The 27,373-nt window shown below is 45.0% G+C and overlaps 2 protein-coding genes across 2 annotated transcripts in view; one reads left to right on the top strand and one right to left on the bottom strand.

Annotated features, from left to right (window-relative positions):
• The window catches only part of tyr (tyrosinase), a 14,783-nt gene extending 2,515 nt beyond the window's left edge, over window positions 1-12,268 (bottom strand). The window contains exons 1-5 of the mRNA XM_083772561.1: window positions 11,421-12,268; window positions 9,474-9,798; window positions 6,758-6,974; window positions 4,340-4,487; window positions 733-914 (exon numbers count right to left, since the gene is read on the bottom strand). Of these exons, the coding sequence (XP_083628687.1) occupies window positions 733-914; window positions 4,340-4,487; window positions 6,758-6,974; window positions 9,474-9,798; window positions 11,421-11,923 (1,375 nt within the window). The 5' untranslated portion in view covers window positions 11,924-12,268. The remainder of the gene's footprint in view (window positions 1-732; window positions 915-4,339; window positions 4,488-6,757; window positions 6,975-9,473; window positions 9,799-11,420) is intronic.
• Window positions 12,269-18,951: 6,683 nt separating this feature from the next.
• On the top strand, window positions 18,952-20,511 carry LOC310864590 (uncharacterized protein; the record flags this gene model as incomplete). Its single annotated transcript, XM_083773279.1, has 1 exon — window positions 18,952-20,511. One exon carries the CDS (start codon window positions 18,952-18,954, stop codon window positions 20,509-20,511), a length of 1,560 nt encoding a protein of 519 aa, XP_083629405.1.
• Between the last annotated feature and the right edge of the window lie 6,862 nt (window positions 20,512-27,373).

Genomic DNA, 27,373 nt, shown 5'->3' with positions numbered 1-27,373 from the left:
GGTTACAGGGTATAGATACTGACCAGGGTCCAGCAGGGAGGCATACTGGGGTTACAGGGTATAGATACTGACCAGGGTCTAGCAGGGAGGCATACTGGGGTTACAGGGTAGATACTGACCAGGGTCCAGCAGGGAGGCATACTGGGGTTACAGGGTAGATACTGACCAGGGTCCAGCAGGGAGGCATACTGGGGTTACAGGGTATAGATACTGACCAGGGTCCAGCAGGGAGGCATACTGGGGTTACAGGGTATAGATACTGACCAGGGTCTAGCAGGGAGGCATACTGGGGTTACAGGGTAGATACTGACCAGGGTCCAGCAGGGAGGCATACTGGGGTTACAGGGTAGATACTGACCAGGGTCCAGCAGGGAGGCATACTGGGGTTACAGGGTAGATGCTGACCAGGGTCTAGCAGGGAGGCATACTGGGGTTACAGGGTAGATGCTGACCAGGGTCTAACAGGGAGGCATACTGGGGTTACAGGGTGGATACTGACCAGGGTCTAACAGGGAGGCATACTGGGGTTACAGGGTGGATACTGACCAGGGTCCAGCAGGGAGGCATACTGGGGTTACAGGGGATACTGACCAGGGTCCAGCAGGGAGGCATACTGGGGTTACAGGGTAGATACTGACCAGGGTCCAGCAGGGAGGCATACTGGGGTTACAGGGTAGATACTGACCAGGGTCTAGCAGGGAGGCATACTGGGGTTACAGGGTAGATACTGACCAGGGTCCAGCAGGTAGGCATACTCGTAGCCCAGGGCCTTGTTGGACAGGAAGTAGTCTCCGTTCCTGTAGAGCGGCAGGAAGGGCACCATGTAGTAGCCGTCGTTGTGTCCGATGGGAGCGTTGGATTGTGGGTAACGGGTACGCAGGGGCTGGTGGGTCCTCAGCCAGCGTTCAAAGATACTGCAGGAAGATAAAACGGTAACGTCAATGAATAATAATAACGTATACAGTATAATGTTGGCCTATATATATGAAGTCTATAGTGGAGAGAGGGAGAGAGAGGTGAGAGAGAGGACGCAGGAGGGAGGGAGAGACATACAGAGGGGTGGAAGAGAGAGAGAGAGAGAGAGAGAGAGAGAGAGAGAGAGAGAGAGAGAGAGAGAGAGAGAGAGGAAATGAATAGAATAGAGGGGACAGATAACAGTGGAAAGAATGGAGTGATAGGAGGGACGTGAGGGAGGGGAGAAAGGAGGGAGCAGGGATGGAAGAGAGGAGAGGACGATATAAGGGAGTAGAAACTTTATAACCACTTGAACGTCTTCTTGGGGTGGGGAACAATGCCCAAAAATAGCCGATCTACAAGCACACAAATGACACGTTGTGAGCTTGTAGTTCGGCTACTTTTTGGCAAAGAGATTTGGTGTAGTCAGAAGAATAAAGCAAAGTTGTAACTCAAGTCCAGTTACCCTAGCTGATTTTCACTTTTCAGGTTAAAAAACTATGGGGTTAAAACATGGCAGGCTGCATAACGCTGACCTTATAGTACACTGTGATGTAAGCAACACAGCTGCAGCCAATCAAATTAATAATGTGTTAGGTTTTACAGTAGGTGTGTCAATGCTATCTATCTTGCTTGCACATTGGCTCTGGTCACACCCATGAAAATCCAACACGCTTATTATTAATTTGTTTGGTGTAGCTGTATTTCTTACAAGTCTTCCACGTCTTTTAATCTGCTGTAGTTTTTTACCCCGAACCGGAAAGCAAACTACCAAATCAGCCTGGGGTTTCATGGCCCTTTAAGTGGTTAATGTCTGTGATGATGAGGCCGTTAGTTCTGCACCATAAAGAACAGAACAGAGCAAACATTAGCCCAGATAGTTACATTTAAATCTCTGCTGTAACATCTCTGCTAATCGAAAGACCATAAAGGAGATGAACACAGAGGAAGGAATGAGTAATAAAACACACATTGATTTTTACATTGCTGCAGGATGAAAATGCCTGCAAGACAAAATACACTCTCTGTCGTCTATTAAAAAACTGTGGGATTAAAAAAAAAAAGAACAATGTGTTACAATGGATCCAATGAGGTTATATTGTTTAAAAGCTCTTGTTAATACTTTTAGTTGATTCGATATTTATAAAACTCCCAGACAGACTGAACCACTTTCACTTTTAAAAAATCACACACGTGTCACAATGTACATCCTCACTTTCTGTCTTCCTGTCGGGCCCTCCTGGTTTAATGTTTGTTTTAAAAACGCCATTGACAATGAAGGGAAAATGTATGTCATATTGTCTCTTTATTGTTGTACCAAAGTCCTGACATCACAGGGTCACTGGGTCGCATTATTATTATTTTTATATGGGAAATGTGAGAAATGTGTTCCAAAAATAAACAAACCACCCCATGATTTTGTCTGTGTTGTTCATGATGGGTCTCACTTTGCACTGTCTCGTTAATTTCCTTTACAAAACATAAGACAATAAGCTTTGACAATAGACGTGTACATTTATTATTGGCGCCCAGCACCCAGAGCTAATGTTTACAGAAATGCAACTGAGCTTGGCAAAATTATTCATAGGCTTTTTTTCTTTTCACGAGAGAGAGAGAGAGAGAGAGAGAGAGAGAGAGAGAGAGATGCAAAGAGGAACTGCACTGTTATCACAGTTTTACACTGCAGCCCGCCAGCTTCTGTCTCTGCTAATTATTATCTCATCTCATATTCCTTTAATCTTTGTTCTTTTGTGGTCCCTCTCTCTCTCTCTCTCTCTCTCTCTCTCTTTATGTGCAACTATGGTGTTTTAATGATGTTATCTGTTCAGTTGAGGATGAGATTGTATGTTTTGGTTTGATTTTTGGGACATGCAGTTTGTGTCATGTAAATAATCAGAATCTACAAAGTATTACTAGTAACTCAAGTAAAAGTACAATATTTTCCTTTCAGATGAAGAGGGCTAGAGGTAAAAGTACTGAACAATGTAAATACTGAAATCTCTAAATTGTACTTATAGTAGGCTACAGTACTTGAGTCTACAATTATAGTTACCTTACACCACTCACGTCTGTCTGTCTGTCTGTCTGTCTGTCTGTCTGTCTGTCTGTCTGTCTGTCTGTCTGTCTGTCTGTCTGTCTGTCTGTCTGTCTGTCTCACTTTACTTCTTTCTAATATTTAGCCTACTGTGGTATCCAAATTTCATGATATAGGCTATGTTCAAATGTTCAACTATACATTGTGGTCACCGTGCTTATTTGATTTAGGTTAAGTGAGTTGATTGTCTAGTCTGTCTGTCTAGCTGAAAGCAATCACTCAGTCAAGTACTCTGCATTGTTCATTACTCCTGTGAAGCTTCTCTCAGGTGTGAATCAAAACACACGTAGACGCCATCTGCTATTCCTATGCAATTTGTTGATCTGCATGTATGTAAAAATCAACCACACCCAGAAATTCAACTGTTTGATGTGAATAGTATATCTTGTCATGTCGTCAAGGAAAGAGGAGTTTTTTGGCTGGCCGCAGCAGCGGTCACTACGATAGGAGCCCTGAGCTCCACGCTCAGGGTCTAAGGCATATATGTCAAACTCAAGGCCCGGGGGCCAAATCAGGCCCGTGAATGAATTATCTTTGGCCCGCGGGATGATATTTAATTAGTATTAGAACTGGCCCTCTGGTATATTGCATGGACCACCATAATACTACAAGTCCCACAATGCACTGCGAGTGCATTGTCACGTATCGAGGGCCCGCAATAAGCGCAAGCATGCGTCTTCTCTTCACTATTGATCAGCAGTGAAAGTATATCACTTGTGGTCAACTTTCAGCTACCTCTCTCCCCAAAAATGGCCCGTGTGTTGAAACACAGTCCGGCCCTCGACCAATTTCTTTATTTTGGCCCACTGTGTATTTGAGTTTGACACCCCTGGTCTAAGGCGAAGCTCTCTGTCCTGGTCTTTGTCTTCAATAAATACAACTCTGATGCATCTTCAATTCACATTCTCTCTGCCTGTGCTTCTTCGTCTGATCGTCTGAGGCGTTGATGCCTGGTACTCTTCTACAAGTTTGATGTATAGTTAAATGTGGTGGGTTAAAATTTACCACACTACTTAATTAGACTATCAATGGGACAATTAAAGCATTGTGTGTGAGAATTGCTGAGAATACGGCACGTCGAGGCGTGTACGTGAGTGTTTGCAGTGCTCATATGGGTTTTATCTGAGGCTGTCTCCACTACAACCTGTGTTGGTGCACAATGTGCAACTTGTTTTCTCACTTAACAGTAAATAAAACAACACACAGTATAAGTGTATACAGGCCTGGGTATCTGCACATGTATAAAGTGACAAAATGCATGCGTGCGTGCCTGTGTGTGTGTGACTGTACCTGTCTATGAAGGCATGGTGCAGCAGGAACACAGGGTCGTTGGCAGAGCCCTGCACTGACGACATGGAGCCGTTCATGAACAGATGCAGAGAGTTGTGCATGGTGCTCTGACCCGACAGAGCCATGCCCGTCTCTGGGTTGGCAAAACCTGCAGAGAGAGGGAGAGAGAGAGAGAGAGAGAGGCAGGGGTTCCATTTGTACAAACTCAGAGTTACAGACCTGTAAAGCCATTTAGTTCCATTTGCAGACTATCACAGTTACAGACCCATAAGTGTCCTAATGGTTCCTACTGTAACTAGCAATCACTTTGCTGGGCAGTAGGGACCCCCAGGGACCCCCCTGAGGACCCCTGGGGGTGCCCAGACCCAATGTTGAGTACCAGTGTAAAATAATCGCTGGGTGATCAGAATGATGGAAAGTCCCAAGTGTTCCACATGCTTGGAAAACACATCACGAGTTAAACATGCCCAGTGGTGAAAATGATGACTTCACCCATTCTAAACCCATGCACGCCGGGCAAGACTTGGCCTGTTGAGTGTCTAAACCATAGACTGTAGACTGTAACGGAAGTATCGGAATACTGGCCATGGAAATGACGTTGACAAATCTGTTCACGTTCTCCATGTGAAGTGTTGTTGTCTGTTGTGACACTGCCACATAAATGTGTGAAGAAATGTATTTCCTGTCCTGGTATGATTATTCAAAGAAAATGAAATGTAACACACACTGGGTGATAACAAGGGAATATATTGGTTAAAATATGGTTGAGTATTTATAATAACCACAAAAAGTGTACGTTTTGTGTAGTAGGTATATTCAGTGATTTCACTTAATTCAAATAACAAATATCACTTTTTTTGTTTTGTTTTTGATAATCCTCCCTACTGTAGAGTGTGGGGTGGGGTAGTCGCCACCGTCTAAAAATGAATCCTCTACACTGCGCGTTGCCTAGGAGACAGGTTTTATCTTTGGTTTAACAATGCATGTCAAACTGGGAGTCCTTGAAATTAAACGAGACATAAAAATCTTCTCTTATGTTGGTCCCAGGTAGCCTGACACACATTCATTTCGTTGAATCGCCAGAACATATTTTCTTAATTAATGGGCGTGGCTAGCGATTCAGGGCTGGAGCCAGGCTAGGTCCCTGGCATATCTCTTCAAATGGGGGTCCGCGGGCTAATTAGTGTTAATTTGGGGGAACTTGACATGAAAGGTTTTGGGAACCACTCGTCCAAGCCTATAGTGCGGACCAGGCTCACAAATCTTAGTACTTCCAGTCTTCCACCACAGCATAAACATAGCCAATAGCCTGCAAGTATGGATGCATTCATCATGATCATTGTATTGTCTTTTTCTTCCATATCGGCAGAAACCTTGTATCTCCATATTTTAACTTTGTATGTTTTTTCCCCATAAATTTAATGCCCTACTTCATGTTGTAGTGAAAATAGGCAATCTACAAACTCACTCACTCACTAAAATAATGATTACAAAAATAAAGGTTTTGGTTTATACAAGGTTTCCCACCCGACAAAGACGATATGCTTTTATGTTGTTTTTTTTTTTTCAGGCTATCAAGTACTCTATGGGTGTCAGTCTGTGAAAGGTGCACTAAAAATAATATTTAGGCTACTCACTTACTTAAAGGCAGTGAAACGACACATTATTATTTATAAATTTGACCTTTGAAGTTATTTTTGGGGGGCTTTTGCTTTGGCATGCACTGCAAACGTTCTCATGTCAATATAGAGAGAGCAGGGAATTGACATTCAGAAAATAGTTCATCTGGAATGGCTTGGAATGAGTACAGGAAACGCACACATACGCACGCACATAACAGGGGTGGACGGGCCTCTTTTATCTTGAATCCTTTTTCCAGCATTCTTGTGAGAAGAACAAAGGGTTGTCTGTTGGTTTGTATCATTTGTGTTGTTCTGTAAAAGTGGTGGTATTAGGGCTTGTTTGTTTGTTTGTGTCTCGACGGAGCGGGCGGTAGAGTTTCTGCTATCTGCACCCTGCTTGTGGTGGGCCGGTCTGGGCCAAATTCATGCGAAAATGACCGGGCCGGTTTTTTGTCCCAGTCCAGCCCTGGCACATAATGTCATTGATTAGTCCATTTAGCCACATTTACCATATTTACTTACCTTTACCTTTTTTAATTGATTATGCTATTACCAGTATATAAAGACACTTCCGCCATGCACGCATCCGCCTCGTTGACGGCAGACTGCTGGGCGAGCGCTGGCGCTTTGACATGTGGGCTCAGATCAACATGGAATGAATTCTGTACTGGCCATATATGGAGCATTGAATGACTGACGGGAAAGGCACGATTTAATAGTCATCACAATACATCGATAAATAGCCGTCAAGGCAAGGGTCTAATTCATGTGCGTACAAGGGGCTATAATGGCGTACCCTCCAGGGCGTTCCTGAAGCTGCGGTTGGCGAAGCGGTCCATGGTGTCAGAGTCGTACTGCGTGAGCGCCACCACAGACTCCACGTCGGCCGAGGTGGGCAGGCGGTTAACGCGCCCCGGGTCGTGGTTGCCCGGGTTACGCAGCAGCGGCCCCTCCCCCGTGGTGTTGCACAACACCTCTCTGATGTTGTAGTCCTCGGGCTGGCTGCAGATCACCTATAGACACGAACACATACGCACGGCACACAATGCAGTACAATAGAGCTGTTCAAAAGCACTCCACTCTGAGCTGAAGAGGCCCTCAATGCTGAAGCCAGTGTACTGTATGTTACTGTAAGGGGGTTAGAAATGGGGGGAATATATAAGCGAATCCACTAATCCAGTTATGTTTCGTAATTGTTCATACAAAAGTCACGTCACATAGCGTATGCGTCTTTGAAGTGTGTTGCGTTTGATACTCGAAGCATTATGTGAACATGACGGGTGTTGGTGTTCCCATATTAAATGAATCAACGTAGCAGGTTGCATAATGGTCACTGTCGAGCAGAAACCTCATATCTTCATGTTACACATTTCTATGTAGGCCTATGTTTTTTTTCCCCCTTTTTTTAATGCCCTATTTCATCATACAAGTGTTACACTTAAGCAGTGACATTTTTTGATAGAAAAGCAACGCGTCGCAAAACATGTTGTAAGCTTGCAGATCAGCTACGTATATTCCACTATACTTTTAATAATGTTATGGACATCCAAGGTTTCGAGCCAACAATTATGAGCAAATCCAAAGACACAAACATTTTTCAGGGTGTCACGTTTGACATATAAAAGCATAATATGAACAATTCATCATGAAAGAGAAGATTAGTATTCCAATATTAAATTAGCCAAGCTGTAGTAGGTTGCATGTGCAGTACCCATATTTATTTTGCGATTTTAGTTATCTATTACATTGAAGATGGTAGGAAATGTATTTATTAATGACTCTATTTTTCTGTATGTCTCTGACCATCTGACCTGATTTTTGCTAAACACATTTTTGGAACAAAATGCCTCCAATGCCAATTGCCATCAAAGGCGTGAGAAGAAATGGCACGCTTTTCACATTGGCCTATTATAGCGCCACCATGAGGCCACAACCTGACCTGGCCTGGTGGAGAACTATGCCCTTTTCTAGTTTGACTTTGAAGACCTTTTCTAAAAGTGCACCTTCTTACATTGCATGTATCTTTTACAGACTTTAAGAATGCTGCAGCCCTCCTAGTTTGCTTTATTCTATGATACATACACATACATGTTCATGCATATATATGCATTGTTTAGATACCGTATCAATCCCTTTCAGACTGTATAGGAGAACCAGAGTAGCAGCGTCTACAGCGTCTTGGTTGAAGTGTCTTTTCACCCTCATATTCTTCATTTATGCGTGCATGGGGGCGGATTAATTTGAGGATTAAAGATGGAATTGTGTGGTTTGCGTCCTTCCCCCGTATGTTTGTTATATGGTTCTGACGGCATGCAGGTTTCTTGAGACTCTGGAAGTAAATCACATGCTGAACACGAGTGTGCAGGTTGGAATGAAGGTCACGTATGAAGGCTTACTGACATGTACTGGGAGCTGTTTTGAAGTGGGATATGTCGGGCAGAAACCTCTTATCTCCATATTAGAACTTTTTAGAATATGGATCCAAAAGTAGCTGATGTACAAAGCTCGAAATGTGGCACATATACTGTACATATTATACTGTACTTGAGGACCTTTTAGGATGGCAATTTTGCCACTTATTTTTTACTTTTTTTCTTGCCACTATTATAAACTCAGATTTCCACTTGTTACACACAGAAAATAACACAAGCAGCCCAATGCGTTAATGTGAACTTGTAGATCTGCTTTGCAAGTAACTAAATTTAAATAAATCAGGCATAACTCCTGACCTAAAACCACCCACTGAACATAAACCTCTATGTCTAATCCTAATCCCACCCAACCTACATCTTTTCAGAATTATAAACCTTATTATAAAACTTTAAACAACATTCCCCCCCCCCCCTCTTTTAATGTCCTTGAAATTAAATGGTTTGTGAGTGAACCACACCAGAGGGAGCGCCTACGATCTCTGGTACCCCCACATTTAGCATCACACCAAAGGGAGCGCCTACGATCTCTGGTACCCCCACATTTAGCACCACACCAGAGGGAGCACCTATGATCTCTGGTACCCCCACATTTAGCACCACACCAGAGGGAGCACCTACGATCTCTGATACCCCCACATTTAGCACCACACCAGAGGGAGCACCTACGATCTCTGATACCCCCACATTTAGCACCACACCAGAGGGAGCACCTACGATCTCTATTACCCCCACATTTAGCACCACACCAGAGGGAGCGCCTACGATCTCTATTAGCGAGATCTATTAGCGAGATGATATCTATCATAGCGCGCCACCGAGTGGCGCGCTATGAGCTTGTAGGTCTGCTATTTTTCTTTAATCAAAGAACCACTGACATACAAACATAGCTTTAGATTGTGGGGGCCTAAATAATATAGTAGTTTTTTTATCAAGATTTGATCAATGTCACCGCATGGTCCACACACTACAAATTAAGGGAAAAAAAGTTATTTATTTATTTTTAAGAGCAAAATTGCCAAAAGGGCAGGGGGTGCTCTAGCACCCCCTAGTGTCTATCTGTGCACGCCACTGCCCTCGTACCTTCCAGGAGGAGAAGACGGAGCCGGGGCTGATCAGGTTGGGGTTGAAGGGGCTCCTTCCGCCCATCAGGTCGTCGGTGCACACGTCGCAGCGCTGCGTGTCCCTCCAGTCCCAGTAGGGGATGGTGAAGTTGAAGTCCCCCGTCAGCTTGCGGATCTCGTTCTCCCAGCTCAGCAGGAAGACGCGGTGCCACGGCAGGAAGGCCGAGGACTCGTGGGCGAAGTCGATGTCCGGCCACACGTTGCCCGGTCCGCCCAGCAGCGCGTCGCGCGACGTGTAGTAGTGCATCCACACGAACAGGTCGTAGGTGTTGACGTCGGAGAACCTGTGCCGCGTTTCACCATTATGGAGTTATTGTATAGACCGATTCACAGAGGGGTGCCCTGGGCGCGGCCATTACTGAGGTGTAATACATGGTGCTCCGTAGGCCAGGTGTAGCTAATCAGTGCTGCTGCACTCAATGGTACACCTCAGTAATGGCCGCACCCAGGAAACCCTCTGTGAATCGGTCTATATAGGTAACCAGGGGCCGATTCTAATGCCTTCTGATATTGTATTAACCCATTCTGACCTGAGATCAGATTCATACGAGGTTTCCGCCGGACACACACTGGTCTGACAAACCCATTCTGACCTGAGATCAGATTCTAAAAAAATGTCAGTCGTTCTTCGATTTTTGAAAAATAGCAGAACTACAAGCTCGTATCGCGCCACTCGGTGGCGCGATATGAGCTTGTAGATCTGCTATTTTTCAATAGATAAAGCACAACATGATGCTGACACCAAAATGGGTCAGAATGGGTTCTATGTATTAACCACCAGTTGTTCTCGCAAACTTTTTCCTAATTCAAAATTATTCAACATTTTCCAACACTTTAAAGATTTTTCAAAAATCCCCCAAAATAGCAGATGTACAAGCTTGCTGCACTTCGTGCTGCGCTGTGCGCTTGTGTATCTGCTATTTTTGAATGGCCAACACTAAATTCTAAAATGATATGGCTGCTTTCTGGGTTTTACTGGGTTACATATACAGTATGTTATTGTGGGGAAAGCTTTCGCTGAAAGTAGTAGCTCAACAAGCTAACAATGAGCTTGTTGATCTGCTATTGTCTGTGAAAACTTTCCCCACAGATGCTCTGGGTGGGGAGGGGGTGGGGGGGTGGCTAGCTTGTAGATCTGCTATTTTTCGCATCTGGTTGAATGTTATCCTTGTCTACCCCATAACCCTACCCTACTACGACAACAAAAAAATATAAATTAAGCAAAAATAAAAACTAAACTAAACTAAGAATCTGCTTTAAAAACAAATAAAGAATGTGTTCATAGTTTTTTATTAATCAATTTAAATGTATTCCTTTATTAAAAAAATAACTGTGATTCCCATCCACAATATTACGATTCCCCCCTGCAGGCCTATAGCAATCACATGCAGCACAACAAAGAGGATCTTATTTCAGTGTGCTATGAGCAGCTATATGCCACAAGGCTTAAAGTGTGTGAAGCTTTAGCAAGGAAATAAGCATAGAACATAGAATGGTAACCTATAGGCCTTCCTTTGTTTCTACACGTGCAGTATAGACTCTATCCTACGGCAGCACAGCATTACAATTGATCATGTTACATAATCGTGTAATGTTAGATCAAAACATGTTTTTCAATGAACAAAATCTGATTTTGACCCATTAAGACTGGGAAAGCATCTGTGTCATAATTTTATACTTTTGCTCATGCGTGTCACATCTGGTATCTTTAAAAAGGAAAATCTCTTTTTAACTAAGGATCTGTGCATCCTTGGAACAAAATATTTTCAGGTGGGAATCCCAGGCCATAATACATATCATTGCGAGGGTCCTTGACATGAAAAGGTTTGAGCACCACTGATATAGCAACATAGGTTTTCCAGAAATGTTAATGGGTTAATGCAACATGGGGGAACTAAACCCTCACCTGGGGTTCTCGCCGTTGGCGCCCATCTGCACCCTCGTGGCCGTGGCGATGACGTAGTCACGGCTGACCGTGTTCTTCGCCAGGTTGAGGTAGGAGATGAACCTGCGCTGCTCGGCGACCGACAGCGTCAGGATGTTCCGCCGCACCGTCTCCCGGTACTGCGCGCACCCGACACCCCAGTAGCCGAAGCGGCACTCGCCACAGTCGAAGCCGCCGTAGTTTCCGGCGCAGCGGCAGGTCCTGTTGTACCAGGCCAGCGGCCAGCGCTCCCGGTCGTCCACGCCACTGTGGGGGTACTGGGGCCCGTGGGGCTCGTCCGACACCAACACCTCGGTGCAGAATCCTCGGCCCGACATGGCGCCGCAGGCCGAGCCGTCGCCCTCCCACACGGGGCAGCACTCTTTCGTCCGTAGCCCCTCCGAGTTGGCACATGGCCGGGGAAACTGGCCCACGCAGGAGCCTAGAAGTAGCATCAGGCCTACAGGCAGACGCAGACTCCTCATGGTGGATGGTGAAAGCCTACCCACCTTGAGTTCCAACTGAATCCCCCCCCGCGGGATCGATGCGGTCGATCTGTCTTAACGCCTCAGTAGTAAAACAATCCAAGAAACAAAATCCTCCGTAAAACGTCCTCACACCTACGCATTTATAACAAATTACCTGAATAGAGAGCTAATTCAGCCCTGAATGTCTGAACCAACTGAAGTCTTGTTCCTTGACAATATTGACCCACTTCCTACACTACTGAACTACACAGCAGCACCTTCACAGCGTATGTAGGTTACATAGGCCGATACTCGTTCCACAGCCGTGGTCAACACATTCCACTCACAGCTCAAGTTAGTTCCAGTGGAAGATAAAGAGCCACTCTCAGACAAGAGCTGTCTACAAATATACTGGGCGTAAAAAGGTAGTCAAAATGTGACCTTTTTTAAAGTGGGAAAGAGTGGAAAAAGTAGAGGAAAAATCGTTCACTGGTAAATGCTTTATCTGAAGTCTATCATCTACTATGTTTTCCTAATTGCAGTCAACTTGATTTGGCAGGCTGCACTGTTCCTAGGATCTAGCTCCACTAACACATCTCTCTCTTGGCACACACACTCTCAGAGGCAGCCAACATCCCTGTGAGTGTTCACTGGTTGAGCCTGTTTAAGGCCAGCCTCCTGAGAAGGTCTGTGATTTCATTGTGATCTGACGCGCTCCGTGATAGGCATGCACACACCGTCACGCACACGCACACGCACACGCACACACACACACACACACACACACACACACACCGTCACATGCTCCGGATCTGCTTTCATTTTGTCTCGAGACCAGCTGACCTGTACCCTTACACTACTACCTCCAGCAATTGTGTGTGTGTGTGTGTGTGTGTGTGTGTGTGTGTGTGTGTGTGTGTGTGTGTGTGTGTGTGTGTGTGTGTGTGTGTGTGTGTGTGTGTGTGTGTGTGTGTGTGTGTGTGTGTGTGTGTGTGTGTGTGTGTGTGTGTGTGTGTGTGTGTGTGTGTGTGTGCGTGTGCGTGCGTGCGTGCGTGCGCGCGCACTTGCCTCACCCCTTCCCCTTGGACAAGTTTTTTCATGGAATGCGCATGATCAGAGAGTGTATTAACCACTTGAGCCCTCTATTCTTATTATATAATTCATATTTTGCCATTGCAACTTTGTATATGGATAACAAACAACAACAAAAATCACACCAGTGACTTTCCACAATTGTAAGATTACTTGAAGTCGGGGCCACAAGACAAAAAAAACTGTTTTACCGGAAACAAAAGTTCAGTCAGTGGCGCATCAACATAAAAGAGTGAGTTTTGAGTGCATTTCGTCCATCACATCTCCCTCCCTCTATTTGTTCCCTTAGTTTTGAGTGGACTTTTCACCAAAACAATTAATTCTACATCTCAGCCATTGGCATTTACACCGTTGTGTGTTTCATCCAATGTCTCAACAGTTTGACCTGTCGGGCTGCATGTCATGATGCCCTAACTAATGTTCATTAAACACGTCACGAGCCTGTAGTGGCCTTATCAACCAGGTACTCAACAAAACAAAAACCTTTCATTCATTCAAAACAACAGAAACACTTCACCATGTCAGTCTGCCCTCTTCTCGCAAAGACGCTTCGGTGCCATTAGCATGACCTAACGTGTGTGTGTGTGTGTGTGTGTGTGTGTGTGTGTGTGTGTGTGTGTGCAACTGTGCATGTGTGTGTGTGCAACTGTCAGGGTTACGTCACGCCTACCTAGTCGTGACGTCACCCCAACCCTTTTATAAGGCACTTCGCCAGAACCATTCTCTGTCTGATCATAAATCTTCCAATCTTCAATCAATACTGTATGAGAATCCAAACCTAAACCTGACAACTAAGCTATCTTAACTTGTCCATAAAGATGAACATATCGCCAAGACCTAACTTCACCAAGGAGTTCCACCTGCGTTGGTCAGCACTTCCCGCTCCTGTGACGAAGAACCTCTACCAACCCTTACAGTATGATCAGACCAAAATTTCGTCGCAGCGGGAGGAGCTGAGGAATCCTTGCTCTCGCCTTCCCAGGACGAGGTCAATCGAACCGCAAGCTGAGGATGACGGTGCTTCCCCTTCCCACCTTTTGAAGCCCTTTTGAAGCCCTTACCTCCCTAGGCCAAGACGGTGAGCGCCTACCAAACCGAGATTTGGTCGCAGCGGAAGACTGCGGGGATTGATAAAGTATTTTCCTTTTCTATTCCATTCCATTTCCATTCCATTTTCCCAAACCGGTGGCACTTTCGCCTCCGGGAAGGGCCAAAGATGACTTGATGACTTGCCTCGCCCTCCCCTGGGCGAGGTTAAAATTGAACCGAACGGTGAAGGATATCGTGCCCCCAGGTAGGCTGCTGTGTTGTACGACAACCGCCTAAGGACCCTGGCCACGAATCCTCCTACCCATCAGCCTTCCTAGGCTAACCCTAACCCTAACCCTAACCCTGACCTTGACCCTGACCCCTAAAGGATATCGTGGTACCCCAGGTAGGCTGCTGCGATGTACGTCAACCGCCTAAGGACCCTGGCCCCGAATCCTTAACCCTAACCCTAACCCTAACCCTGACCCTGACCCTAACCCTAACCCTAACCCTAACCCTTCGCCGCTCAGCCTGCCTCGTCAGCCTGTCCGGCTCCTTCGCCGCTCAGCCTGCCTCGTCAGCCTGTCCGGCTCCTTCGCCGCTCAGCCTGCCTCGTCAGCCTGTCCGGCTCCTTCGCCGCTCAGCCTGCCTCGTCAGCCTGTCCGGCTCCTTCGCCGCTCAGCCTGCCTCGTCAGCCTGTCCGGCTCCTCGCCGCTCATCAGCCTGCCCGGCTCTTCGCCGCTCAGCCTGTCCGGCTCCTCGCCGCTCAGCCTGACCGGCTCTTTGCCGCTCAGTCTGCCCGGCTCCTCGCCGCTCAGCCTGTCCGGCTCTTCGCCGCTCGTCAGCCTGTCCGGCTCTTCGCCGCTCAGCCTGCCCGGCTCTTCGCCGCTCAGCCTGCCCGGCTCTTCGCCGCTCAGCCTGCCCGGCCCTTCGCCCAGCCTTCCCGGGCTATTCCAATCTTCAAAGTTGGGCAACTTCCTCCTTACCCCTTTCTCGACGAGGTCTACAACGCCAGGCGCACGAGCACTTTGGTTACGCGTGGACGCGTTCCTCGAGGGGGGGTACTGTCAGGGTTACGTCACGCCTACCTAGTCGTGACGTCACCCCAACCCTTTTATAAGGCACTTCGCCAGAACCATTCTCTGTCTGATCATAAATCTTCCAATCTTCAATCAATACTGTATGAGAATCCAAACCTAAACCTGACAACTAAGCTATCTTAACTTGTCCATAAAGATGAACATATCGCCAAGACCTAACTTCACCAAGGAGTTCCACCTGCGTTGGTCAGCACTTCCCGCTCCTGTGACGAAGAACCTCTACCAACCCTTACAGCAACTGTGCATGCGTACCGCCTTCTCTGCTCCCTATATTGGCTCCCAGTTACTGCTCACACAGTACACAGTACTTTGTACACAGTACAAAGTACAAACAGAAGTATATGACCCCCTCATACGTATCTTCAAAGCCTGGTCCAACCCTACAACCCCTCCTGCTCACTCAGATCAGCGAACACAGGGAGGCTGCCAGAACCTTCGCTAAAAGAATCTGGGAAAACACTTCACATGTCCCAGACTCCTCTCCCTTCTGGCTCCCAAACTGTGGAACAGTTCCCTCGCCATTGCAGTTAGAAGTTAGAACTGCATGCAGACTCACTCCCGATCTTACACTGTAATCTGAAGACTTACCTCTTCTCTACCGTATAGCCCGTAGCACTTGCCGTAGCACTTTCCCTATAACCTCGACGACCTTTTAGGCTGATGCAAAGGTTATTTGCATAACCTTTATGTAGATGCCAGGTCATTTCTAGAGTATTTAGAGCATTTCTAGAGCATCCTATAGAGTTTTTAGTTTCAACTTTCAACAGATCGCTGAACCAATCTGTTTTTGCTGGCAAATATGTATCCGCCCCTCTAGAGCAGAAATCACACTGGCTGTGGAAGGCTATAGACCCGACATACCTTTGCCCTACTCCTCCAGACGAACACTCCCTGCTGACAGGTGCATGCCACCCCCAGCCTGTAGGAGTACCAGTGACAAATATCACCCTCCCCGAACATGGACCGATTGTGTGTTTTTGAGGGGATCTAGCCCTTCCTACTGTACTGTACTGTATATACAGGTTTAATGTTTGTTTTTAGTTCAATGTTTGTTTTAAAAACACCATTGACAATGAAGGGAAAATGTACGTCATCTTGTACCTAACACAAACATTAAATGCCATTAACAATAAAGAGAATTTAATGTTTGTGTTGGCACCGTTTGTTTTACATCACCATTACATCACCTAATCGACATGAGTTAGACTTTAATATATTAGCGCCCCTCACTTCACACAGGTGTGATTTTTTTAAGCCATTCTGACCGGGCACCCATTTTGGTGTCAGCATCATGTTATGCTTTAGCTATTTAAAAATAGCAGATCTACAAGCTCATATCGCGCCACCGAGTGGCGCGATACGAGCTTGTAGGTCTGCTATTTTTGAAAAATCGAAGAGCGACTGACATTTTTAAAATCTGATCTCAGGTCAGAATGGGTTCATCAGACCAGTGTGTGTCCGGCGGAAACCTCGTATGAATCTGATCTCAGGTCAGAATGGGTTAAATAAGAAACAGTCCACTGCGGTGCAACAAAGCCGGGTTTACCGCAATAGATGGGAATCCACAACCTCCAAGGTGGTGGGCAGGCACTTTACTACTGCGCCACCCGAGCACGATTAATAAGGCTTACTACTGTACAGTATGTGTGTGTTGCCTGACGCATGTGACTCTGTATATACACTAAACCCAAGCGTTTAGGTTATAAACAGTTTTAAACACATATTTGTAACACTTTTTAAACGTGTCAAGGTGTTTAGATTATAAACAGAAGAACATGTTTAATCCCTGTAACACTTTTTAAACACATAAACGTGTTTAGTTTTTACAATCAAAGTCAGTCATATAGGTGTTTAGAATTTGAACACTAGGGGCTGTATTTTGCGTGTCTTAAGTACCAGGTCTTATTCCCTAACTTGAGTAAACTAAAGACCTGCAGGCGTGATCAATGCTCTTTGGCCACTCAGAATAGCCAAATGGCATTGATCACGCCTCCAGGTCTTTAGTTTACTCAAGTTAGGGAATAAGACCTGGTACTTAAGACACGTAAAATACAGCCCTAGGTGTTCTCGTGAGGTGTTTGAGTGAACTCGTGTTCTACTGTATTTTATGAATTGTAAATTGTAAATTGTATGACCATTAATAAACACTTGGCATTTTATTATTACACACATGGTGTTTAGGTTTAAACGCGTCACATGTTCCAGGGATTTACAGTGTAGTCTGCATTTCTTTTTTTTATTAATCATTTGGAAATAATGTATCTCTGCTAGTTTTGAAAATGTCTTATTTCCCAAATGCCTAAATGTCATCCATTGACTACATATTTGACTGTAGTTGTGTGCTCGCATTCCTTCCAGTCTGGTCATGAGTGCATGCAGGCTGCAGAGCCTCAGGGATGCATGGATGTGTTGGAGTCTCTCAGCAGACCTCCTCATGCCCGGTCACATGCTGCTGGGAGCCCGACACGCGGTGCGGCTAATCCCACTGCAGGAATGAAGGAACACTGCACACACCGGAGCAGGAGTGAGCATCATGAGGATCAGTGTGGCCACACTCCCCCTGTGAGGAGAGGAGAGGAGAGGAGAGGAGAGGGGAGGGGGAGGGGAGGGGAGGGGAGGGGAGGGGAGGGGAGGGGAGGGGAGGGGAGGGGAGGGGAGAGGGGAGGGGAGGGGAGGACTAGTAGGCTACATTTTCATATATATATATTTACTACTTCACTACACTACATTTTCTTTCTTTCAATACATTGACTTTTAAAGGGGAAAGTATTTACATTATACAATTGCGGAACGACTACATTGGGGATATAAAAGGGGTAGGCCAAGGGGTAAAACAATGTATTGCAAAAACCGCCATATATACTCCACATCCAATCAACAAAATTGGAATCACATATTGAGAGGCATGCACATCCAAAAGGGCTTTCTTGCCCACAGGGGGATGCCACAACATGTAAAAAGTTTAACCATATGGCCACAAAGTGTGTCAGTTGATGACCTAGGGATACATCACTGAGGATACGTCCCAGGTGCATCCAAGCAAAGTATTTTCGTGTATATATATATATATATATATATACAAAAACCTGTTTAGAAGATATTTGTAGAATCGGCCTCAGGTCACAATGGGTTAATTTATGTGTTGCACTGTGAGAGTGTGCACGAGCCAACACCAGCTCTGGACTCCTGGATCGCTCCTATCAGGGTTTCTGCAGTGTGTTGTTAATAATTTATCATTTACTGATTTTTATTTCACACAGTATAGCTATAGTAAAAAAAGAAAACGTAGGTAAGGTAAACTATAGTTGGCTGACCTCCCCCCAGTGCTTTATTGGCTCTCGGCATGAAGGAATTCTGAAATATCTGAGCATCGAGAATGTACGGTAGTTACCTTGCATTGTTTATAACGGGAAATAAAACTGACCTTGATAGATACTGTACCTTTATAGATACATTTCTTATCCCGCAGGAGAAATTCCCACAGAAAGAAGGTGCGCCAGTGAGACAAAGACAGCATGATAACATTGCAATAAAATAGCTCTGCCCCTCCTGCATGAGCAAGTCCAAAGTTTCATGTCTGTCTGATTGAACTAGACTTGGGAATACCACAGTGACAGAAGCAAGGGAACGCACCAGACACAGAACACTTGTCAACGACTAAAGCCTTTTAAAATCTTTGAGATTGGACTTTTGTTGTACCTGTCAACAACGAAAATAAAAAGGAAAATACAAACAACTGGCACAACTTGGGAACAGCGCAACAGAAGAAGAACAGAGCCCATATCAAACAACTATAGGATCCAGGATCTGCTATCGCCTGAGAACATGTCTGACAGCGAGCAGCAAGCCGTTCTGTGTGACATGTGCACAGAGGAGGACAGGAAGCCAGCACGCAAGACCTGCATGAAGTGCGAAATCTCCATGTGTGTCCAGCACCTACAGGCCCATCTGACCACCCCTGTTTTACTGCAAACCCACCCTCTGACCGAGCCCCTGGCCCCGGGGGAAGGCAGAGCCACCAAATGTCCTCAACATGGCAAGGTGCTGGAGTACTACTGTCTGGACGATCTGACCTGTGTGTGTGTGTCCTGTGCCATTGAAGACCAGCACCGTCTGCACAACATGAAGACCATCTCCACGGCCCACAAAGAGCTCATGGAGAAGCTTGCTGTTGAGCAGCATGCCTTAGCCAAGACAGCGGATAAGGGCGAGAGTCTGGAGAAGTGGGAAAAAGGGGAACGGAGCAAGTTGGCCCGGTCCGGCGTGCGTCTTGTCGAGGCCATGTCCAAACTGCGAGACCTGGCCTTGTGGAGTGTCCAGAGTTCCGTTTCCGCCCGCATGGTGTCCATCAAAACCAGCGAGGGCAGCATTCAGGCGGCTCTGAGCGAGAAGGATACCTTCCGTTTCTTGCAGATGTTTTCTGGGGTGCATCGGGATGTGGAGAAGGCCAAAGCTGTGGACCTGAGGAAGGGCTTGGAGCCAGGGAGTGACCGTGACAAGCTGGTTCGGGAGTTAAGGCAGGACGGACATGAGATGGTAGATGAAGCAGTCCAATTGTGGGGCTCTCTGCTGATTCTGGTTGACCCGGAGAACCACCAAGAAGACCTTTCCACCAACTCAGATGTTACCTTTGACCCGAAGTCACTGATAAAAGGCATGTCACTGTCCAGCGACCACAGGAGGGTTTTCTACTGCAGTTTGACAGAGAAACGACTCGCTCACACCCTTCAGATCCACAGTGCTCTCTCAAATGCCAACTGGAGGATTAGCCTTCCTGAAGACTGTGACTGGACCATCGGTATATGTGACAAAGCATCTGCCAAAAGCTTAAAAGATGGACACCTCTATGGATTGTGCTGTCAAGGCGACCAGCTCAGTTCTCTTACAACAGATTATTATGAAGTTGTTACAGCTACTGTTGAAGCTAAGGCACATAGTTTTGGGCTGCAGAAGTCAGAGGAGGACCGAGCTGAGAAGAAACGCAAGGTTTCATCTGAGGTGATCAAAGATGTGGGTAAAAAGGGAGATGAGGAAGAATCCCGACCGCAGCAAGTGGAAGTGCTCTGGAACTTTCCTGCCTCGTCCCTATCGTTTTTCAACAGGAGCGGCCCGCACCAGAGGACAGAAATCCTCACTATAACCACCATCAACAATAGCTGGGATCTGTCCCCTTTTGTGTACCTGGGAGTGGAGGAGGCTTCTGGAGATGTTGCACAGCAGCCACAACAGTCCCAACAGCAATGGGAATGTCTGTGTGGGCAAGTCCACCGTAAAAGTGGAAACTCATACCATGGTAATCATGGAGAATCCAAAGGATCCTGTTATAACTGTGGTAGAATTGTTGGTGAGCCGCCCATCACAAAGGTTATTTGTGAACTTCTGTAATGAACAAAAGATCAAGGTCCTAGACCTGTATTGTGGATTCACTCACTCACACGGTCCTCAAGGAACGTGTGAGTGAGTGAATCCACGTTATGAGTCTGACCAATGCCAGGCTACTAGATCAGTGGTTCTCAAACATTTTCATGTCATGGACCCCAAAATTGATATGTATTTTATTTTGCCACGGACTCCCATTTGAAAATTATTACGCCAAAAAGAGAAGATTTGTGTTATATATAGATCTATGTCTATAATACTGCGTGGCAATATTTGAATAGCCCAAACCATGGAAAACCAAAACCTGAGGAAGGTCGCAAGACCGAAACGTTGCTCAATAAAATTGCTCTGAACCAGCAAGTGGCAGTGTGCGGATGTCCCTTCTTTCAGCAAATAGCCCAAACCATAAAATATGGATGCAGTGGAAAACTGATTTCGATGCTATGACACATTTTATTGGTTACTCTCTGGAACCCCAGGGGTCAACCCCTCATTGACCCCTGGGGATCCCTGGTCTCCACTTTGAGAAACACGTTGGTTTATGTATTATTCATCATGCTGTTTGCAGTGGTGTAAAGTAACTTAGTACAGTTATTCAAGCACTAAGTAGACCTACACGTTTAGCCTACTTCTACTCGACCACGACTACATCTCAGAGGCTAATATTACTTTTACTCCACCACATTAGAAAACTTTAGTTGTTGCTTTGTAGATTTTGATTATCAAAAAAATAATTACTCACTTAATCATTTATTTTGAAATTTGTGACATGGGAGATTCTGCATAATGAGTATTTTTACTTTTGGTACTTTTAGTATATTTTGATGCCAATACAGTAATACTTAAAGTAAATGTTGTTGAACTTGACATTTATGCGTAACATAGTATTTTACATGTTGTGGTATTAATTTTAAGTTGCTCGATTCAGTATTTAGATATTTGATATTAATTTGAGCTGCCCCCGCCCCCTTCCTATACCAACCCATTGTAACTCCAAACTCCTTTGTTCTAACCAGGGGGGCAGTCAGACAGATATTTTGTGAAGCCACCAAGGAAATCGGGATTTCCTGAAAGTTCATATAATGGCCTGTTGTGGCGCTGTCATTGGGCCCAAAAAAACCCATAGCCCCATAGAAGTCCATGTATTTGGGCCCAACTTCACCTAGACTGTATTGCCTTAATAAACATGGTCATGAATACTTTCTGCTTCCAGTCACTAGTTTAAAGTCTCATTTCTAATGTCATAATATTCTTTTTGGAAAATTATGGTCCCATTTATAAAATAAATTACCATAAAGTTGCGTATGTTCTGAGGGGCATGGCTACCGTTACAGTCTATGATCGGGAGTCCCCACCCACTCGAGTCAAAATAAAAACCAACGGAGAAGAAGGGGGGAAGTCCCGCCTCGTTGTCTGGGCAGCCAATGGCCAGCTGGGCCCAAACGGAGCCAGCCAATGGCCAGCTGGGCCCAAACGGATCTAGAAAGATGGCGACTTACAGTGCAGGAATAACAGGCTTCATTTTATGTCCATGTTAGACCCGGGGACCGCTTTGTCCATATTTCTTACAGTCTATGCTTCCAACAGGCGACAGCTAACACTCATCTGTACACTGTACATACAATAAGGTCGGTTGGCCCTCCCTTGCGACAAGGACAGACCAACATTGTTTTTTATTTGTCTATAAAGTTCTAATTGGGAGTTCACCTTCTTACTTAAACTCTCTTTTACAATGGAAAACAATTTCTTATCATACACGCTCTCAATATTATGTGTTGCTTGAGACTGAGAGACCACACATCATGCCTTCACTAAGTCTGGAAAATGCTTTCAAGTGCATACTAGAACACACTTGCCATATTATGTTTCCTTCCTAACACAAGAGGGCAGTATAACACGTGGTTACTGGTGTGTCACAGAACGAGTAGGCCAGTCAATCAGCCGAATGGGTTGGAAATGTAATTTATAGGCCTATTTGGACAACATCACTTTAGACTTGGCACAGAAAATGCAATGGCAGAATAAACTACATTCCTGGATCAATAATGTGACAGATAATTTCCTAATAATATTCATATTTGGATTTTTTTTTTAAACGGGCATTGGAAAGGAGGAATATCAGAATATCAGAATATCTTTATTGTCATTGTACTACAAGACAACGGAATTGATTTGCAATTCAGCTTAAAGGACAACTTTAGTTTTTTTCAACCAAGGTTCATGTTTTAGGTTGTTATTAGAGAAAGTAAAAGATGAGTGTTATTTTTTTTCCATTTGCTGCTTTCTTTCGTTTTAGGGATTTCAGCTGTTTTTGACAGGGGGGCGGGGGCATTCGAGCATGGGGCTAAATATGTATTTTTTTACAACATTTTATAGCGATTTCTTTTTTAATTATTTACTATAGTCCTAATAAACCCCTGGAAATTTCATCTGGCCACAAAACATCACGAGATCTACTGAATGTGTCAAACTGACATTGAGCCTATGACACAGTGTGGCTTCCCCCCAGTAGGCTACCTTCACATTCAGTAGATCCTGTGATTTATTTGTGGCCAGATGTAATTTCCTGGGGTTTATTAGGACTATAGTAAATAATAAAAAAAATAAATCTCCATAATATTTTGTAAAAAAATACATATTTAGCCCCATGCTCGAATGCCCCCGACCCCCTGTACAAAACAGCTAAAATCCCTAAAACGAAAGAAAGCAGCAAATGGAAAAAAAAGAACACTCATCTTTTAGTTTCTCTAATAACAACCTAAAACATGAACCTTGGTTGAAAAAAACTAAAGTTGTCCTTTAAGTGCTTTTCAAACAAACGACATAATACTCATATTGCACATAATTGCACAGTAAGCCCCTTTTTAGTCCATAAAGTGTCAAGTGTCAGAGTTCAAGTGTCAGTGTTTAAGGCTATGACTGCTCTGGGGTAAAAACTATTTTTCAGTCTGTTCGTCCTTGCATTGATGACCTTATAGCGCCTCCCTGAGGGCATAAGTTGCAGCAGGTGATGACCTGGGTGGGATGAGTCCTTGAGGATGCTGTTGGCTCTTCTGCTACAGTGTCTCTTGTAGAGGTCCTCCAGAGATGGGAGAGGACATGCCATGATCCTCTGGGCCATGTTTATGACCCCCTGAAGGGACTTTCTTTCTGCCGCCGTGCAGCTGGAAGGTAGGTCAACACTGACTCCATGGAAGATAAGCAGGTTCTATATATATCTACTACTAAGGTCAGTTCTTAAAGTCTCAAAGCCTGCAGTGGTCCGTGAGGGGGTTCCAATGGGTCCATTTTAGCTCTACTTAAGCTGTTTTAGAATAGACGATTCATAAGCACACAGAGCGTTGTGTGCTTGTAGATTGGCCATTTCAAAGTTTTTGGAAGAAACTTGAAAAATGTGGAATAATTCCCAAAACAAATCAATCAATCAATCAATCTATCAATCATTCAATCACTCAATCAATCAAACTTTGTAATTAGGTAAAAGTGAGCTGAAACTATTATTTATGCAGGCTTCACGTTTGCAGTTCAAGGAATAAAATATAGATGTAAGGGAGAATAAAACAAAATTCAAATAGCAGCATTTTAAAACCAGTATCACAAGTAGACTTTGAGGCTTGAGGTTTACAGCCTATGATTAAGGAAATGTTAAAGATGGAGTGCCGTGATTTTTTCCCCATGCACATGCATGATCATCAGTTATTATTATGATTTAATATTTTTTTCAAAAAAGTGTACAGTATTTGTTATAATGTCGTTTGTATGTGGACATGCCCACTAGTTCATTAAGTATGCCTGGTTTGCCTGGTGGGTGGTGATGGGTGGTGATCCACCTGAACTGAAGCCTCACCCACAGCTGTTGTTGTATGATAAAGAGTGAGGGGTTAGGGGAGGGGATGATATTGTGATGTCACTATAATCTTTTCATTGGCCCGTTTGACTGGGGATGCACAGATGCAGATTAGACACACCAATGGACCGACATGCAGAAACAACGGTCGGACATGCGCTGCTCTGTGTTTGCAGTTAGGGTTAGGTTAGGGTTTGAGGTAGGTTGTCGGTCTAATTACAGTCGGACCAATAGTATCTCTAGTGTTTATGAGGTGCGTGACAGTACTTCATTAGACCCCTTTGTGTGGTTGTTACAGTATGTGCAATGATGTCTTCCCTTTGTATTTAGGGCAATCCATCTTTAATGCTTTTGTTGACTCCTATGACCTGTGTGTGTGGCACAGATGAACAGACCGCAGACCATGTCATGCTGGAATGCCCGATGTATAGGGTTCCCAATGGGGGTGGCAGAGACTCAGGGCCAGGGTAGAGTGGCCGGTATCTCATCCAAGTTCGATGTCTGTCTGTCTGCCTGCCTGCCTGCCTGCCTGCCTGCCTGCCTCTCTCTTTCTGGGTAGCCCAAAATTACACAAAGATTCAACCAAAATACCCCTTATTTTGATCTACCATTAAATAAACAGAGATATTGACACTGGAGCTACTGTAGGCCTATAGGAATCAAGGAGTGTGCGGTTACTCTGATCTTCTCTCTGGTTTGTTTGATGCACAGACAGAACATCTTGTTCATCGTGGGTGAGCCACAGGGAAAGTCATCAAACAGGTGGCTGTCTTTGATCAAATGGCTGGATGTCATTGCCGTTGGGCAGAAAGCTTTTAGGTTCAGCATTGCGTTGGTTGTTGTCAGTGCCACTGCTGTCAGTGTGACAATGGTTGAGCTGCTGCTTTTGCAGCTGTGGCTTTTGGCCTTGGCATCTTTGCAGAGTTTTCTGCCTTTCTGCTGCTTGCCTCTCTTCCTTTTTACCTGAGTCAAAATTTGCCCAGTCAGAGTTGCTGCATGTGTGTTGTAAATCAATGCCCTACTTGATCATTCATAATTATTACAGAATCACACTAAAGTATCAAAAGTATAGCTGATCTGCTACTTTTGCTATTTTGGAACAATTCTGGACATTACCAGGTTTCCACCCGACAGACAATATGAAACTGCATGGGGGTCCTTTAAATTAAACAAGGTTGAGACTCAACCTTTTAAATTGGAGTCCCAATCGCCACTGTAAAATCACTGCTTATTGACAGCATTACGTCTGCCAGACTCATGCATATTATGGTATAGTGTGATCTTCTCTTCATGTTATTAGTATGGACTCTCAGCTGCAGTCAATGTAAATGAATTAACTTATTGATTCCTAATATCGATCAGTCCAAATCAATGGATCCCTCCCTTGGTGATTGATGAGTCTGTGCACTGTTGCACTGTGGGGGCTGTGTATGTGCATTCTTATTGGGTTTATAGTTTAATGCGTTCAGTTTGTAAACACCCTCTTTCTCCCTAATGTATAGGCTAATGGTTATGCCAATTAATTCAGGTTTATGATCTGGTCGGGAGCGGCAGATTACTTATGTGATCTTGTAGTCTGCATGGTTTGTAGTCATCAGGCTGGAATCAGTATTACCCCATATAATTCCCAGCGATCAAATGCATCCTAATTTTAGGGCCTACCCAATAAATGTGGCGTATATGAATGCAATACACACTAAACCCAAGCGTTTAGGTTATAAACAGTTTTAAACACATATTTGTAACACTTTTTAAACGTGTCACAGTGTTTAGATTATAAACAGAAGAACATGTTTAATCCCTGTAACACTTTTTAAACACATAAACGTGTTTAGTTTTTACAATCAAAGTCAGTCATATAGGTGTTTAGAAATCGAACACTAGGTGTTCTCGTGAGGTGTTTGAGTGAACTCGTGTTCTACTGTATTGTATGACCATTAATAAACACTTGGCATTTTATTATTACACACATGGTGTTTAGGTTAAACGCGTCACATGTTCCAGGGATTTACAGTGTACGTTTCTGCAGGTACATCATGGAATAGTTTGTTTGATCCATCTTTTATTCCAACTCGTAGCGACTGGCGAGACTAAAAACAAACAGGAGGGACCAAAACAAAGCGACACCATGCAGCAACGAGCCCCCACCGAGAGGACGTAGGGCTATAGTCCTATTATATTCCTGCCCAACACTCCCCGCTGACCCCAGCCAAAGCCTGATGCACCACAGCGGATTCAAACGGTAACCCACAACCTCTGTGGTGGTTGGCAGCCACTTTACCACTGCAGCACCCGAGTGCAAGAGTAGGTGTGTCATGCTGTAACATGAGGTGGACTGCATTATCCTTAACTAGCCTATATGAAGATCATCACGCACGCACGCACGCACGCACACACACGCACGCACGCACGCACGCACACACACACACACACACACACACACACACACACACACACACACACACACACACACACACACACACACACCAGGGAAGCTATAGAGTTCATTTGGTTAAATGTCAGCACCTGCATGCTAGGGGGGAACTTTAGCCCAGAGCTTGCTGAATCATGAACCAAAGGAGACATTGATAAAGAGGAGGGAGAGGTGGGTCTCGGCATCATTACTTTGTTCCTTTTGCTGCCCTCATTTTTGTACACCCCCTCTCTCTCTATCTCTCTTGTGCTCGCTCTCTCATTACAGTAGTTAGGCATTAAAGCCCATGGGAGTGGAGCTGTGTCATATCCTGGCATGCAGAGAGAGAGAGAGAGAGAGAGAGAGAGAGAGAGAGAGAGAGAGGATGGAACAAGGAGGTCAGGGTCAGTGGGCTAAACTGCATCAGTGATAGTGAAAACACCCTGTCTGTGTGTGTGTGTGTGTGTGTGTGTGTGTGTGTGTGTGTGTGTGTGTGTGTGTGTGTGTGTGTGTGTGTGTGTGTGTGTGTGTGTGTGTGTGTGTGTGTGTGTGTGTGTGTGTGTGTGTGTGTGTGTGTGTGTGTGTGTGTGTGCGTGCCTGTACGCTGT

This window comes from Protomyctophum parallelum (genome assembly GCF_964188405.1).
Source record: "Protomyctophum parallelum genome assembly, chromosome: 9".
Taxonomy (NCBI): Eukaryota; Metazoa; Chordata; class Actinopteri; order Myctophiformes; family Myctophidae; genus Protomyctophum; species Protomyctophum parallelum.
The sequence above is the reverse complement of the archived record's forward strand: the minus strand, read 5'-3'. Positions and strand labels throughout refer to the sequence as shown.